The sequence below is a fragment of the Diadema antillarum genome, unplaced genomic scaffold (assembly GCF_040938485.1).
Source record: "Diadema antillarum isolate AM-2024a unplaced genomic scaffold, OU_Dant_1.0 scf00000021, whole genome shotgun sequence".
In the NCBI taxonomy this organism is placed as follows: domain Eukaryota; kingdom Metazoa; phylum Echinodermata; class Echinoidea; order Diadematoida; family Diadematidae; genus Diadema; species Diadema antillarum.
Genome location: NW_027270910.1, coordinates 734,371 through 751,001, shown reverse-complemented (window position 1 = coordinate 751,001; position 16,631 = coordinate 734,371). Strand labels below are relative to the sequence as shown.

Here is a 16,631-nt window from a genome sequence, read left to right as displayed (position 1 = left end):
GTCACATATACGCCTGTCGCCTGTAGGACTGTTCTCCGATCTACGGCGTGCAGCCACGGCCAAACCTTAGAACCATGTCAGGGTTCCCTGTCCACAGATACAAAGCATAGATAGAAACATCGAAAATGAGTTGCTGCTGCAATGCTCCCTTCTACACATGGTATAGTTTAAAATTCATGAACTGTGAGAACGCAGACACGGTACCAGTAATCAGTGAATACACAGATCCAATTCCCTCATCGTCGATGAACCGTAACCCCATTCTCTTGTGCCCCACCTCTCGACCTTGATTGGCAACCTTTTTAAAATCATCAGACCGGAGACCATTCATACCGCTTTACCCCACACAAGGATAATTGTTATTTCATCGAATAGGCAGCCAATGTTACCGGGCTGGTGGTATCCAACCAGTATTTGGCAGCAGGTTTACAGGTACTTATGTTGTGGCATTCCGAGCCCTGTCCTCGATTGCAATGATTTACCACGCTCCAGAAGAAGCGTAGCATTCTTTGTCAAAAGGTTCATTAGAGATCTAATGTTCTTTAGCACGACACGCTCGTGCCGTCAGTAAACATATTTTCAGACAAGTTGTCACAACTTTTCTTAGTTTTCATTCACAAGATCGCAACTGTTATACAACGAAACCAAAAGCAAGACATATCCATGGCAGCAAAACAATTATCAACATCAGATCACTAACATTATCGTTATGCAACACTGACTAGTTATCCACGTTTATATGCTCACTCGAGTTGGGTTTCGTAGCTTCATCAAAGTTCATGGGTTTATGATCAAACAGTGTCAATCCTCGGCAGTCAGTTTCCTGACTTGATTGACTGGGTGGTTGAGTGCGTGGTTTGTAACGATTCACCATGTGGTGTGAGGTATAAAATGCCTGTTCGGATTAATACGTGTACTGTATAGACAGAGAGCTTTTGTCGCTTTAACAGATTAACTTGATTGGCGTGACAGACAAACGCAGATAACAGTTGGTACACTAATGAGCAGCGTCTGACGAAGAACGACGCACTATATCAGGCGTCCATCACCTCAACACACCATTATTGCTGCTATTTCATGACATAGTCGTGACATAATTTAGCAGTCATGGTCTATGTAAGGATATAGCAGCTCAAGATATGGAAGTCCCTGCCTATAGGACAACAAATTAAGGGAAATCTGTAGGTATCAAAATACCGATAGAATTATTGCTGGAGAATACCCCGCCAGTACCATAATAATCTTGGCGTCAACTATGCGGCATGCCTGCCTTTTTGGGCTTTGAACGTGTTGTAGTTGATTTAACTCATCGGTTTATTACGAGCAAAAACAGACCTTGACTTGAACATGTGTTGATATTTCGGTTTTTAAACAGACTTGTAAGCTACATGTAAAGAAGTAAGAAATAATACATCAGATAAACAAAATGTTTGAAATAATGAGCTATACTATACACCTAAAATGTTTCTGATATCAAAATCATCTGCGAGGGCAATATCAAAACGTAGGTTTCAAAGTGTTACAAAACAATCTCAAATTCAGGACGCTAAACACTGACCTTTGAGCGGTGACGACGTTCCAAATCATCCATCTTCACAAATCCTAAAAGCGAGAAGGAAAGTTTCAGATTCTCTTTACTACAGCTCGCTCTGTATGATGAAATGTAGCTGCACATCAACCGGCAGTCTGAAGGTGGAGATTCATCATAACATCAGAATTTCATGTCTAAACACTTTCCATTGTGCTATCTAGAGTGTATTGTCGTGCGAAGAAGTATACATTATCGCATTACACAACATATCATCTCCTCCCACCTCCCTGCATCTATCCAGTGTAAGTTTAGAAACGTCACAGCGGCCACTTGCACCCCATCGATGTTCAAAGTTCATGAGGTCACGTCGAGACGGCAGGCATAGCGTGCCCCGTGCCCATGGCAACGAATCACTCTCGACCTTTTTTTTTTTTCTAGTGCATGTCGCACGCAGACGATTCAGGGGAGAAGCCACTCTCCGTCGCCCTGATGATAATCGTAGTGATTCATCGAGTTGGTGGCTGTACAATGATGATGACGATGTTGATGACGTCGGTTTTTTTTTTTTTTGTCTCCTAGAAGTTTAGAATGGTCGGTTTGATGATCTTTATAATTTAATGCATTGGTATTATCTGACGTTAAAACATGATGAGTAAAAATAGAAAAGTAGGCCTATGTTTGGCCATGCCCTTGCCCCTCCATCTGCAGTTTCCGCGAGTTTACCGAGAGTGTCAAAGTTGCCTTTTTCACTAATATTGTGTTTCTAACTTTGTCATAAAGTATCATCACACCGTTGACCAGAACATAAGTTTAAAATAAGGACGCTTAGATCCGGAAAAAATTAACGACAATGTTAATTAACAATAATGACCTGCACAAAGCAACAGCGTTTGCTAGATGTAACAAAAGATCTCGATGTAGTCTCTTAGCATTTCCTTCTTTGATAATATTGTACTCAAATTTCTGACATTTCTTCATTTTTTGAGCAAAGAACTACGCGGGATATAACCTCGTGCGACAGAGACTTTTTACTGAGGTCAGACATATCACTACTGACTGAGTATACCTTTGCTCGATTGGACATGGGTGACTGATTATTAGTTACAACATGGTAATTGGTTGTAGTCAGTCCATCCATCTGTTTTACTTAGGCAGTCAGTAAGGTAAAGGCAAGTGTGAAAAATATTGGCAACAATATATACAGCCAATCGTCAATTAGCTGGCTATACCTCAATGCTAGTGCTAGGAGAACGAGGGCCGGTAGACTGTAGGGTGCAAACAGAAAATGATGTACATGTACAAATATTATTCCGGCATGTGCAAGTAAACGAGCAGGCCAGAGCTAAGAAGGCAAGCCCGGCCGGAAAACGCAAGCGATCCCAAATACATGTATCATTAAACGGACATTAATTTTTGTATTCGTTGGTTCATACCGATCGCAATGATATCACCGCGTCCAATGACAATGCCTGATGCGACTCATTCATGCCAATAGAAAACAAAAGGGCAGAACAATTAAGCTGGAGTCTGTCTTGCGTCCGTTATACAATTTCTTTCTCCAAAATAAATCGCTTGTGTTTCAGTTGCTGTAAGCAGAACGACGGTTCACAGAAATTTCGTGGCAAACCTCGCGGGTGTCGTTCTGTTAGCTCTGAGGATTAATCTGGTCGAAAAGGAGATAAATGGTAAAGATGGCCGTGATAGTATGATGAGCTGAGTCTCGGGGGGAGACTGGCGACTCATTGTCAGTTTATCTTTTTTCATTGGGAGAGATATCGTCGATCGACGATAGCGGGATTTAAAGGGATGATACAGTTTCAGCTGAGATGGAGCTACATGTTTCCAACTTTTTTGATGATGATTTCTTTTTTGATATAATGAGAAACATATCATGAAATACTGAAAGGGCATACGATTTTAAGAGGAATTCAAAGTTTATTTGATGGGAATTGGTTTTGAAATGGCTGTGGTATCCAAAAAACTTTTTAGCATCGCTTTATTTTACTTTTTTTTTGATATCTCAACCAGTTAAAAAACCGATTATCGTCAAATAAACTTTCAATTCCTCTTTGAGAATTGTACGCTCTTTAACATTTCATGAAGTGGTTTCTAAGTATCTCGCAAAAAGTTAAAAGCCGAATTCTCACCTCAACCAATACTATACTATCCCTTTAAGTCGATCAAGATGTGGCACAGTGTGTCTGTTCGTTTTCGTGTGTTTGGTGTACACGAAAGAATATTTATAGGCATGCACACGCAGCATGGCTTCATGATTGCACAAAGCTTTCTTGTTTCGTCACGCATGAATGATAAATGATAAGAATTCATCATACTTCTTCCCCGAAAAAAAGAAGAAGAAAGAGACAAACTCGGGTGCTACAAGTACAAAAGTGGGAAAATTGGAAAAAGAATTGAGAATTGTTTTGCTTTGTCTGCTGCACATCCACCAGGAAATGCCTTGCCACGCACTCGTATTGAAATATGTGTTATAATGTATGTCAGGACACACAGGTTTCAGTTGCCTTTGAGGTTTTGTTGTGATGGGGGTTTTGGAAGGGGGAGGGGGGAATGGGGTAGGGTAATAAGAGGGAGAATGGACGGGGGTATAGGGTGGCGGGGGGGGGGGGTTGCGTGTGGGTTTTTTGTTTTGTTTTTTAACAATAAATTTCAATCAATGGATATTGATATTTCAAGTTGGATTGAATGAATGCTGAAAAGAAATTATTTTTGTGGGTAGTGATTTAGTTAATAAGATTTGTAATGCAATGAAGGAATAAAATTAAAAAGAGAATGAGGGATATAGTAGTGTGAAAGTAGAAAAGAAGAGATGTGTATATGGATTGTGTATATGGATTGTGAAAAAAAAATGTATCAGAGTGTATCAAAATGTATTAAATTGATGTTAAGTTTTGGTAAAAATTTTGTATCCATTGACGAAAATGATTATGAAATTGGTCCAGAGAATTTTGTATAAATTTGTTTGTATATTATGTTTCCCATTGATGAAGAATAAAATATTCTTTAAAACAAAAAACAATGTGTTGTGCTACAAAGTATATAGGGAAGAAAGTGTAATGTATACCATGTCATATACGTGAAGCAATCTTGTAATAGTTTTTCCTCCGTTGTTCTAATCCGGTTGTTCATATCGCCTCCTCGCGAATATTGGTGACAAAAACAACAAAACTACATGTTTTACTTATTTTCTTCTCCCCCCCCCCTCACTCACTGTATGGAGAAAGAGGTAAAAAAGGAGTCATGACGTGAGGAAGTATATCCCCTCTGATGAAGATTCTGAGTTTCAAGAGTAAATGATAATTTTGAAAGATATAATCATATCCTGGAAAAGATATTAGCACGCCACTCGCTTGTCACAACATTGTTATCGAGACTTTGGCCAGAGCACTTTTTGTGTATACTGCTGCTTGATGAACGAAGTAAAATATCAACGAGAAACTCCATTATAAAAAGTCACATTAAGAAAGTGACAAGTTCATTTCAATCGGACAAAAGCAGCAAGTCTGTTGTATTTGACTATCTCATATCTCTCTTTTTTTTTTCAGAAACAGTCATCTGAGTCAAACGCTGATATATTAGTAAATGATTGTACACATGTTCAGGAACTAACTTATCAATGTGTAAACTCAATAAGTACACCAGTAGTCCCCTTTAAGTTTTCAGACATATTGGATTATTATGACTCCCGTACATTTTGCTGCGAATTTTTTTTTTAATGTGTTCATTCAAAAAGAAGGAATTTAGCGAATATAAGATTGCAAGTTGTGGGATAATTGTGAAGAGATGTCGTCACCTCATCTAATTGGCATATTTAATATCAGTGGTATCATTCTACGTAATTATGTAAAACTTCGGCGTGCCGCAAAATTATTGTCTCGTCTGCTTCGTGGTTCTGTTTGACTTTGCTCTTTCAAAGAACTTTTCGAAATCATCTTGGCCTACATGATGGGATCCTATCCAAAATATTCCAAGAAAACTTATAAACTCTTCATCCAAGAACACTATCACATTTTGTATGGGTTTAATGAAAGTCAAAGCACTGCCACTTAAATCCATTCTTTTTGTGAAACTTTACGACACTTTGCAGATGATTGAAACTTCTATCTCATACACTAATTACTAATCTGATATACAACGACCACGCTTGTTACAAGCTTTGTACAGGGAGGTGACACATTCCTGCTTTTATTTACACAGTTACCATGTCTTTTGTAGATGTTGAAGGAAAATCACATTCCGGCGTCATGATGTTTATCTATTGACCATGCAACGCAATCCAAAGTGCTGATATTTTCTCCGTTACACACTAAATTCGCAGGAATACAGATGTGAATCCGAAACAAATAAATCTTGGGGTCAAGAAACCCAAACCAGAAGATTATACAGAATTGATTCCCCCGCGGCCTAGATCCCCACCCTTACATCCACACTTTCTGGAGTAAATTTGATTAATCTTCCGGCCACCCCGAAAGTTTACATCGAATTCGTGGTTCTAAATCTATGCATCAGAACTGTTACTCTACCAGCCGCTGTTCGCGAGGTTAACCAAGTCCTAAATCTCTCATCAGGGTACAATCCTGAGACACCATCGATCAGGCAAGGCGGACCACCTCGTTACGTCATAAGGAAAGGCGCGAAATTCCTCGCTCTTCTCTTTGGAGACGACCTGTTCATTTTTCGACGTGGGGACATTCACTGGATGAAAACCTTGGGTAGGTCAGAAAGGTCACAGCGCGAGTGTCCAAAATTAGAGTAACATACCACCGTAATCAAGTGGAAAATACATGTATGCATTTACTTGAGGGGGTACTAAAGACCTGAAATGTATTACTTGTAGTTTAGAACGACAAAATTATGCATACAGTTTGATCCACATTCAAGGGCAGTATATGGAGATGATAAGCTCGGCACTGAAGCGGGAGGGGTGCAAAACATATTTTGAAAGTACATTTATGCACTTGCACCTCTGCCATGGTTCTCAAAACCGGACTACAAAGCAAGTGAAACTCGATTTCAAGAAAGAAAGGGGAAAAAAAAACCCAGCAAAAAAACAAAACAAAACAAAACAAGAAACAAAATTTCCCCTCCCTCGATCGGACAAAGCGAGCAGAAACTTCAACTCCAGCTCAGACACCGTAACAGGATCTTCCCTCTCGCCGGGTGCTCAGCGGCCTTAATACAGTCCGTTTATTTTTGAAATCATATTTGTGCTTTATTAAGGAATCAAAACACAATCGGCCTACTCATTTTGATAACTGCACTCAAAATAACAATCTATAGGCCTAGGCCTACATGACTATAGTTATACCAGACTTCTCCCAAGGTCCATGGTTATACAGACCTGGGCTAATGATGGTCGGAGTAAGTGAATTTGATGGATATGATGATGATAATAGGTCTAATGATAGTGATAACGATAACGATGATGATGATGATGATGATGACGATGATGAATGGCGACGACGACGAGGGCAACAATGCTAATTAGTTGTGGTAGTCAATGATGTGCTGTTTGATATCATTACCAATTTGCTCTTAAAAATATGACGGCTAACATCTAATGAAGTAAGGTTTAACTCCCACTGCCTGACTGAAGGACATAAAATCAGTACTCAATACATCTTGATAGTGTAATTGTTCTAGCCTTCCAAACTGCAAATGTTAAAGGGATCGTATAGTTTTGGTTGATACCTATCTTCCGGTTTTCAACATTTTTTCTGTGTGTGTGTGTGTGTGTGAGATAATGAGAAACTATTGATGAAAATTCGTCTTGAAATAGCTGAGATATCCAAAACAGAGCAATCCTGATAACAGGTGGGACCCCCCTTTTACTAGGATCTCTTTGTTTTACTTTGTTTTTTTATGTCTCAGCCATTCCAAAACTGATTTTCATTGAATAAACTTTGAATTCACTGTATTATATCGTGAGTGGTTTCTTGGTATCTCGCAATAAGTTATAAGCCCAATCCTCACCTCCACCAATACTATACGATCCCTTTAAGTTTCACTGATGATTCTCATAAGCATCATCATTTAGGAAAAAACAAATCACAGCCAAAACAATGTCTATTTATCCCAGAATGACTAAAACACACACTGCCAACCATTCAAACATAACAAACAGACAACACTTTATAAGAAACAATGATTTTTTTTGTATGTTTGTAATACACCTGTATATCATCAGCTGATAAGGTTATTCCATGAAAGGCAACTCCATTGCATTGAAAGACTTACAATGTATGTACACATCATGCATAATACAATATAATTATCTGACATCAAATACTAGTACACTTCAGAAGACACACTGTATTGAATGAATATTTTGAAACTAAAAAAGTAAGTCAGAGAAATTGAAAAAGTACAGCATCTTTAACAAACTTGAACATCAACAAGTTTTCTTCAAGGTTTTCAATAGAAACGATAGCATAACCAAACTGATCCAGTAATTGTAGCTCTGCATTAAAGTACATTGTACTCATATTTTGTAGGGCAAAAGATCAGACTATGATTTTTGTTAAGTTACTACGAAGGAAATCAGCATATTCTGTCTTCAAGGACCTTTTTTTTTTTTTTAGGTTGTGGCATGATGCCACGTCAGATGGTTCGTCAGCATTCACATTGTCAACACCTTACACAATCACTGATCTTTAGCTCGCTTTCGTCAAATGTGCATCATGCATTTGAGTGCTTTCTACTTGACAATGATACAGTGGAATCGCGTTAAACAATCTGTACAGGGGTCGGATATAAAACAACCGTCCTCTGGCAAGGTGATTCTGCAGCTCCCAACTTTTCATGTTTCTTTGTTTTTGTACCTTGATAAAGTGAAAACCCTGATACAGTGCACTCCTGATATAACAAATACGGTTGTAATGAAATTCTTGTTACAACAAAGTTTGAAATCCAAGTCCCGAAATTATCAACTATATATCTTTAATGTACTATATAATGAAAAATTGATATGAAGAAAGAGAACTGCTGGTCCCAATGACTTTCTTTTAATAGGAGTTGCCTGTATAACATGGCAATGGTCACTGTTTTAATTCATTGTTATAATGTAAAACAAGGTTCCCCTGTATGGCTGATACAATATTATCATGAATTTCAGTGATCAATAGAATCTTTTATTTCAGCAATCATTTCATTGTTTTATGACAAATCTATTTCTCTTTAACATCAATATCAAAAGTAAGTTGATTTCTAACCAGGGAAGGCTATGATGGCAAGACACTGCTAAAGTAAGCTAGAATGTAACACTTCTTTTCTCCCTTGTGTTTCTGTTCTTATTTATCCTATCCTGCATCTTGTCTTGAAAAAACACTTGGTGATAGTGCCTAAAAATAAGCACATTGATCTTGTTTTAGGGGTCATGATCTAAAAATCGCCACTAAAACTTATGACTACCATTAAAACAATAACAGCAAGACCAGACAAAACAAAACAAACCAAAACAAAACAAAACAAAACAAAACAAAACAAACAATCCTACGTTCCCAGGAAATATTCCAAATGCAATATTGCATGACAAATTCACTTACTGAGAAAAATTACTCTGGCACTACCAACTATGACTTCAGGGTATGATATCGTTTTGGCATTGACATAAACTCTGTAATCACAAAAGAGGAGCACTCATTTATCTTCTAGAGTTTGCCCGAAGTAATTCCTGTTTTAGCAGTCATTCATCAGCTAAAAACTGGATGGCATTAAAATCAGCTTTAGTGCTAAAATGCATGCACTACCTCTACACTAGATTGATTATTATCTATATTAAGGAACCTTAACAGCATGAATGGAAAGAAAGAGTTTGCAGCACTTGTAACAATAGGGCTAAGGCGGTGATTGCAGAGAAATAACCATCTATCATTCTTTAAGCAGCCAGAATGTTTTCAACATGTATATGTATGAAAAACAACTGCATTGTTTTTTATTACACTCAGTGTAGTCTAAATCATAAAACTGGTAATGATTGGATACTGCAAATTCATGCCACTTGTACCTGGGCCCTGCTTTATGAAGAGTTAAAATTGATCATAAAGTTGATTTCAGCTGTAAGTCTATGGCAGACTGTGTTGTAAGGAAATCTAAAATTGATTGTATCTTTTCATAAAACGGGGTCCTGGTCACCCACTGTGACAACTCACACTTGCAATTTCAGGTTTTCATGGATATGAATCATCCATTATCACAAACATTTCATGCATACACATCAAGGATATTTGCCTGAACTTCAAAAACTGGGGATCATTTCATGAAAGTTGTCAGCCCTAAAAAGTTGTCAGTCAGTCTGACAATTTTAAGTAAAAACCATGGCTTTGATTGGCTGAGGAGCTCTGGTCACTGATTGTTAATCTGGTAATTGTCGGAGACTGACAACTTTCATGAAATGGTACCCTAGAGACAGACCATATGACAGTAACACAGTGCCTTGGAATGATGACTGTTTTTGGATGGATGGCATCACAAATGACTTCCGTGAACTCTTTGTGCGCTACGGTGTAAACCCACTGTGTGCTGCACTATACACACAGGAACCTTTTGAAGGCTTTTTTTTTTTCAAACCCATGTAATTTTTACGGATATGCTTATGCTAGAAATGCGAAACATCGAAGTTGGAGTGAAGATTGCACATTTTGCTGTGATGTAAATCTTATGACAAAGCTAGGGCTATTTTTCTTGCAAATTGCCAGATTTTTCAACAGACTGCATAGCTGTTTTCTTGGTCATGATTACACATTCATGTGCCTGAATTATTATAGGCCTGGAAGGCATGACTTTTCTGAACACAACCTTGACATAAAATCAGAATCAACTCAAAATATCCCTATGAAAAACCTCCGTTTAGTCGCTATGCACTGCAAACTTTGCTTGAGAAATGGAATTGCATGAGATGCTGTAAATGTTCTGTGGCATATTGTGGTTTAACAATCTGTTTTTGCAGTAGTGTGGTTGAACAAAATATGCAAAGTTAGCAAGCTGTCAAGTGAAACCAGCATGCATTGTGCAGAGAAGCCACTGGAATCAGGTCACCTACTGTAAAATCAGAAATTTTTGCATGTATGAAGCTTTCATGAATTTCGCAAGGAGCCAAGATTCACGAAAGTAAAATGCACACGAACGTGTTGTCTACACAATGCATTGTATGTTGTTGGCGATTTGCGAAAAGTTTCATGTGTTTCACAGCGTCTCATCATGAAGCCATCAGCCAAACTGTGACAGACTTTTGGTCGTCGATGCTAAAATATGATGTATTCAAGCTGACGAATACTGTGTCCCATGTCTCATGCATGTGATTTAAGGGCGGATCAAATGGTCTGACTGAAAGCTTAGAAACCCTTAGCCTCATTGGCCCATTATGGGCAAAGAAAACCTCCCGTCACAAACTCAGCAAAAGACACTGACAAGACTTTGCTCATAAGACCTGATATCAAGGCCAACCAGTGCTGACTTCTAGTTTGTAAGCACACAAATGATGTTCCACACTGAGCTAATTCTATGTGTGTCATCACAGGTCAATGACACATTGCTCTTATATCTAATGTTAAGAGCAGTCTCTGCTAGCATTTCTTCGATCATACATCCACTCCCTTTTTTCTGAATGCAATCAATGAATCTATTTTCAGTGAACGAGAGAGAAATCAGCTTTGCCTCGAAGAGAAGATGAACTCTGATGCACTCAAGGAAACCATCACGACATCTTGTTCTGAATGTTGCGGCTTTTGGTCCTGCCAATACAGAAGGGGTGGAAGAAAGAGGGCAAAGTACATGCTGATCATACTCTCAGTAATATCCCCTTCTCTGGACATAGATAACCAGAATACAGCATTTATATAAAAGAACAATGGAAACTTTATGTCAGAGTGCCATGATTGAATTCCGTACACTGAACTCTACAAAATATCTGCTGAAAATTTCAGGCAGCTGTTATCTTACTTTGTCATGAAGAATGTTGCAGCAGTTGTCAAGTAATACCACAAACCTATCAATACAATATTCCGCAGACAAGTCACACGCGCAAGCAATAAGATACATTGGGGGTAAAAAAGTAATCTCCTCATTATGGGGTAACTTTAGAGGCAGCATTCAAAAACCCAAGAGATCCTGGGGGTAAAATAATAATCTCCTCATTATGTTGTAACTCTCGAGGCAGCATTCCAAAACCACGAGATCCTACTCACCTGGATAAAGGTTGCAGGCCCACAGGCTTGGTGACTTGCATACTGGCCCTGAATTGTGCATCCACTTTGCTGAACATCCCTCCCGCAAACTACAATGAAGGTGAGTATGTAAATGGTGACATTAGCTTGACATGTAAGCTTATCACAGCAAGGCAAATTATGCATTCAGTCTGACAAAGATTTGTAGATATTCCAACATTAACAACATGTAAGAAAATGAATCTCAACCAAAGAGATTATACCTATAGAGTAAGTAGTCGCCATACGCGTGCGTACAAATAGTGCGTCCAAAATTGAAGAGGGAGCGCACACTCAGGTCCTGGCACTGGATCTAAGTCTACGTTCAAGTCATATCTTCTCATATCATATCTGGAGTGATACGTTATTCTTCATTACATATTTTCATTTTCAGAATCGCAATGTGGTTAATTGTTTAAATATTACAGTTGAACCTCTCGTATCCGGACAAGTCGGGACTGGGGCTCATCTGGATAAGGGATTTGGCCGGATACGGGAGACTCAATGCTTTATACATGTAACAGCTACATATACATACACATGTACTGATGTAGCCCATTGTAGTACCACATGTAGTAATGTGTATACCGCAACCTTTTCATTGTTACACTCGGTAACAGACCCCAAAATAGAGGTTCGTGTTTGCAAGAATGAAATCATTTTCTTTTATAAATTCTTGGGATGATTTACCTAAGTAATTATTAAGAAATGTATCAAGTATGTAATTCATGTGTGTTTGTGTAGGAGTTCTCAAGGAGTTGGGAATCCCCCTTGTCTCCCGTAATTCTTAAAAAAAGATTAAAAAATCACGGCGAGATTGCGTCCGGATAATAGAGAGATCCGGATAAAGGGAGGCCGGATAATAGAGGTTCAAATGTAGTTTCTACGATGATATCATATCCTTTGAACCATTTGGTAGAGTCCAGACCTTTTTGTTGTTCGCAAAATAAACAGTGGGAACTTGGGTGTAGACTAGACAGTAGTTGAGCATTATGACGTTTGTTTCGCGTACATTCCCACTCACGCCATAAAATCAAACAACATCAGCACCATTATGACGCTTTAACATGACCATTGTGACGTCACAATAAAACAACGCAAGGTCACTGCGCCGAATATTCAAGTCGAGCGCATTAAACAGTGCGCTGCCATCTACTGACTAATAACTGTACAGGATCCCTGCAATGGCGGCTCCCACAACGCGAAATGGCAGCTCCCTCGCGCGGCTGCCTCCCCACTGGACTACGCCCTCTTGTGGTATAATCTCTTTGATCTCAACACATTTCGGAGACATGTCTTACAAATCTTAAGCACTTTTATATTTGTCAGTTATTTGTGACAAAGGATGATTTCTGCTAATTTTGAAGGCTCAAACATATAGGGATGACAACTGACACACTGAAAACTTGGAAGAGAGGTGTTCTGTCTTCATAATGCAGTGTGCGAATATGAACATTTTTGTATGGCCAAATTGAAAGTTTGTATCAGCCAGTAAGCTACATCACTATCACATCATGTTCATCACCTTAAACTTTCCAGTGGTTTAGTGACTTCCACCTTCTATCCAATTATTCACTCATTAGCATTTCTTGAACAACCATCAGCCGTAGCCATTCTATCTCTCCCTTCATTTCCTCCCACTGGCACTATAAACAAGGTTGTGCTATCAAGTAACTATAAAATGTACACTGTTTAGATATCGTAATTCATGGAGAATAAGCACACTCTATACTTTGAATCCAAGGCTGCATTTACCAACTTTTCCCATGTTTGAAACGTGTTTAAATACCCACTATCAAAACGTGTGTGCAAATGCTTTATGAATCATGTTTCTCAAGTTATTGAGTTTATCAGCACTGTCGTCAGTCAACTGGGAGGCCTTGTCACTGCGCAGCTTCATTGCATGGTTTGACCAAGGAGTGGAGAAGTGTAGTTGGCAGTGGTTGGCGTGGGTAGGTCCAAGCTATAAACGCATTTCAAAATGACTTTGCATTTATGAACTCCACAGAAATGTGTTTCTAGCTCAAACACATTTGCGATTACACTTTCATTGGCATTTCAGAAATGTGTTTCTAACCCAATAATCAAAACAGCTTTGCAGTCATCAACTGCCCAAAACTCCCTGAAAGTTGTTTGGAAACCTTCATTTTGTGCCAGAAGTGAGCTGATGAACGCATCCAATGTCAACTGTGTTATGCATCCTTCTTGAGTTGACAGCTGCATCCAAGTAACAAGAGACCCGCGGGTCTAGCGCTCACCTGAGTATCGCAAGTTCACCTTTCACGCAGTCACTAATCTAAATTATTCACAGCTCTACCAAAATTTGACCAGGCATTCTCAAGTAGAAGATGAAAATGTACAATAAGGGCCCAAATTTTTTAAGATTCCTTAATTTGGGGGGATTGGGGCCCCCTGGGGCCCTCTGGGTGGGGCATGGTGCCCATTTTTATAAATTGAGATCCTGACCCCCTAGGGATGCTACCTGCCAAGTTTGACGAAAATACATCATGAGGTTTTCAGGAAGAAGATGAAAATGTACAATTCAGGCCCCCATTTGGACCTTCCCAACCAACTCCCCCCCCCCCCCCCCTGCCCCCAAGAGGGGCACCCCTGGATCTTCTATGAACAAACTTGAAACTACAATCATTTATATACTCACTCATAGTATTATCTTAGCTCTATAACTTCTGATTCTAGAGAAGATTTTTTAAAGATTCCTTCATTTTGGGGGTTTGGGCTCCCCTGGGGGTCCCCTGGGTGGGGCATGGCACCCATTTTAACAAATTGAGATCCTAACCCCCTAGGGATGCTACCTGCCAAGTTTGGTGAAAATGGGTCGTGGGGTTCTCAAGAAGAAGATAAAAATGTACAATTTAGGCCCCATTAGGACCGAACCTCACCCCCCTCCCCTGGGTCCCAAGGGGGGCACCCCTGATTCTGCCATGAACAAACTTGAAACTACAGTCATCAATGTACAAACTCATAGTATTAACTTAGCTCTATCACTTCTGGTTCTAGAGAAGAAGATTTTTACAGATTCCTTAATTTTGGGGCGTTTGGGCCCCCTGGGGCCCCCCTGGGTGGGGCATGGTGCCCATTTTAATAACTGGAGTTCCTAATTCCCTAGGGATGCTACCTGCCAAGTTTGGTGAAAATGGGTCATGGGGTTCTCAAGAAGAAGATGAAAATGTACAATGTAGGCCCCATTAGAAACCCTCCCCACCCCCCTCCCCTGGGTCCCAAGGGGGGCACCCCTGATTCTGCCATGAACAAACTTGAAACTATAGTCATCAATGTACTATCTCATAGTATTAACGTAGCTCTATCACTTCTGGTTCTAGAGAAGAAGATTTTTACAGATTCCTTAATTTTGGGGGGTTTGGGCCCCCCTGGGGGCCCCCTGGGTGGGGCATGGTGCCCATTTTTACAAATTGAGTTCCTAACCCCCTAGGGATGCTACCTGCCAAGTTTGATGAAAATCGGTCTTGGGGTTTTCAAGAAGAAGATGAAAATGTAAAAAGTTTACGCACGACGCACGACGGACGACGGACGACGGACGACAGACGCCGGACGAAGGGCGATCGCAATAGCTCACTTGAGCCTTTGGCTCAGGTGAGCTAAAAATGGGGTGGGGGAGGGGTGAGAAAACTCACCTCCTTGACTTTGGTCTTCTCCAGCTTCTCTCCTGAGGAGATCCTCATCTTGATCAAGTGCTGGACGAGGAAGTTACTGCGCAGCTGATCTAATGGGACAGAAATATAGCAGAGACGAAGAGCATTAATTCAGCTTCATTGTACTCAAACAGACGACATAATGACCAAAATGACTGCAGATGGACATATCCATGAGAGGATTGCATGAGAACAACATTTTTTATTACTTAGGAAGCTGCTATCTACATTCTAACCAAAAATGTATGGCATACAGTTGATACAAAAAAAATTGCGTTTTTATTTTCACGCTAGTTTTATGTTGCATAAAACCCAGAAAAATATCCCCACTGCAAAAGATTTCCACTTTTAACATTATTTACCTATCAATCTACCTATCTATCGATCGATCGATCTATCTATCTATCTATCTATCTATCTATCCATCTATCCATCTATCGTACAATGTGTACACTGTTTTGTTTTTTTCTTCTGTAAAAGTACGTTTACAGGTGATGGAAACTGATAACGTCTAACCCTTCCTTTCTATGCCCTCCGTGTAATTCTATCCCAGCCAGGCCACATGAAACGTTTGCATTCACTCACCTTCTTCCCTCTGAGTATCTTGGTTGAAGCGCAGAGAGCGTGTGGCGTCCCATTTCTTGCGATGGATTCTGAAAGATCAGTGGTCGGTGTGTCATGGAGAAGAAATGTCAGAAAGTTGCAAATGAAATACTGGCTTTTGGCTGACAAAGCAATATCCCATGGCATGATGTATTAGATATTTTGTTAAATTTGATTTATTTCTTTTTTTGATTCTTTTCTTTTAGCAATATGAGATATGATTGATTGCTGGTCTATTTCATACATATCAAGAAACATATGACAAGAAATGTAAGAAAGGCAGAATGCTGGCTTTTGGTTTACACAGAAACATTATATAACATGATACCATATTTTGAACTAAATGAGATATGATTGCTGCTTTGTTTTAAAAGTATTAAAATCAAGATTTCGATTGACTTGTATGAAGACATTATCTGCATTGATCAAGGCAAAAGAATGATATGATTGCTGGTTTGTATACAGCCAGGCTTTGAGAAACTGCTCAGGAGTAAGAATGTTTTACATAGGAATCAAGTAAGACCTGCAAATGGTCATAACTTCCCCATTGATGGACTGGTGCTATTTGATGCATACCTGCCAACCCTAAAATTCAGTAAATAGGAA

At 39.4% G+C, this 16,631-nt stretch overlaps 1 protein-coding gene across 1 annotated transcript in view; it reads right to left on the bottom strand.

The window, feature by feature from the left end:
* Positions 1 to 11,203: 11,203 nt before the first annotated feature.
* LOC139730145 (SANT and BTB domain regulator of class switch recombination-like) overlaps positions 11,204 to 16,631 on the bottom strand; it is a 40,856-nt gene continuing 35,428 nt past the window's right edge. The window contains exons 20-23 of the mRNA XM_071641049.1: positions 16,008 to 16,075; positions 15,405 to 15,493; positions 11,734 to 11,822; positions 11,204 to 11,280 (exon numbers count right to left, since the gene is read on the bottom strand). Of these exons, the coding sequence (XP_071497150.1) occupies positions 11,244 to 11,280; positions 11,734 to 11,822; positions 15,405 to 15,493; positions 16,008 to 16,075 (283 nt within the window). The 3' untranslated portion in view covers positions 11,204 to 11,243. The remainder of the gene's footprint in view (positions 11,281 to 11,733; positions 11,823 to 15,404; positions 15,494 to 16,007; positions 16,076 to 16,631) is intronic.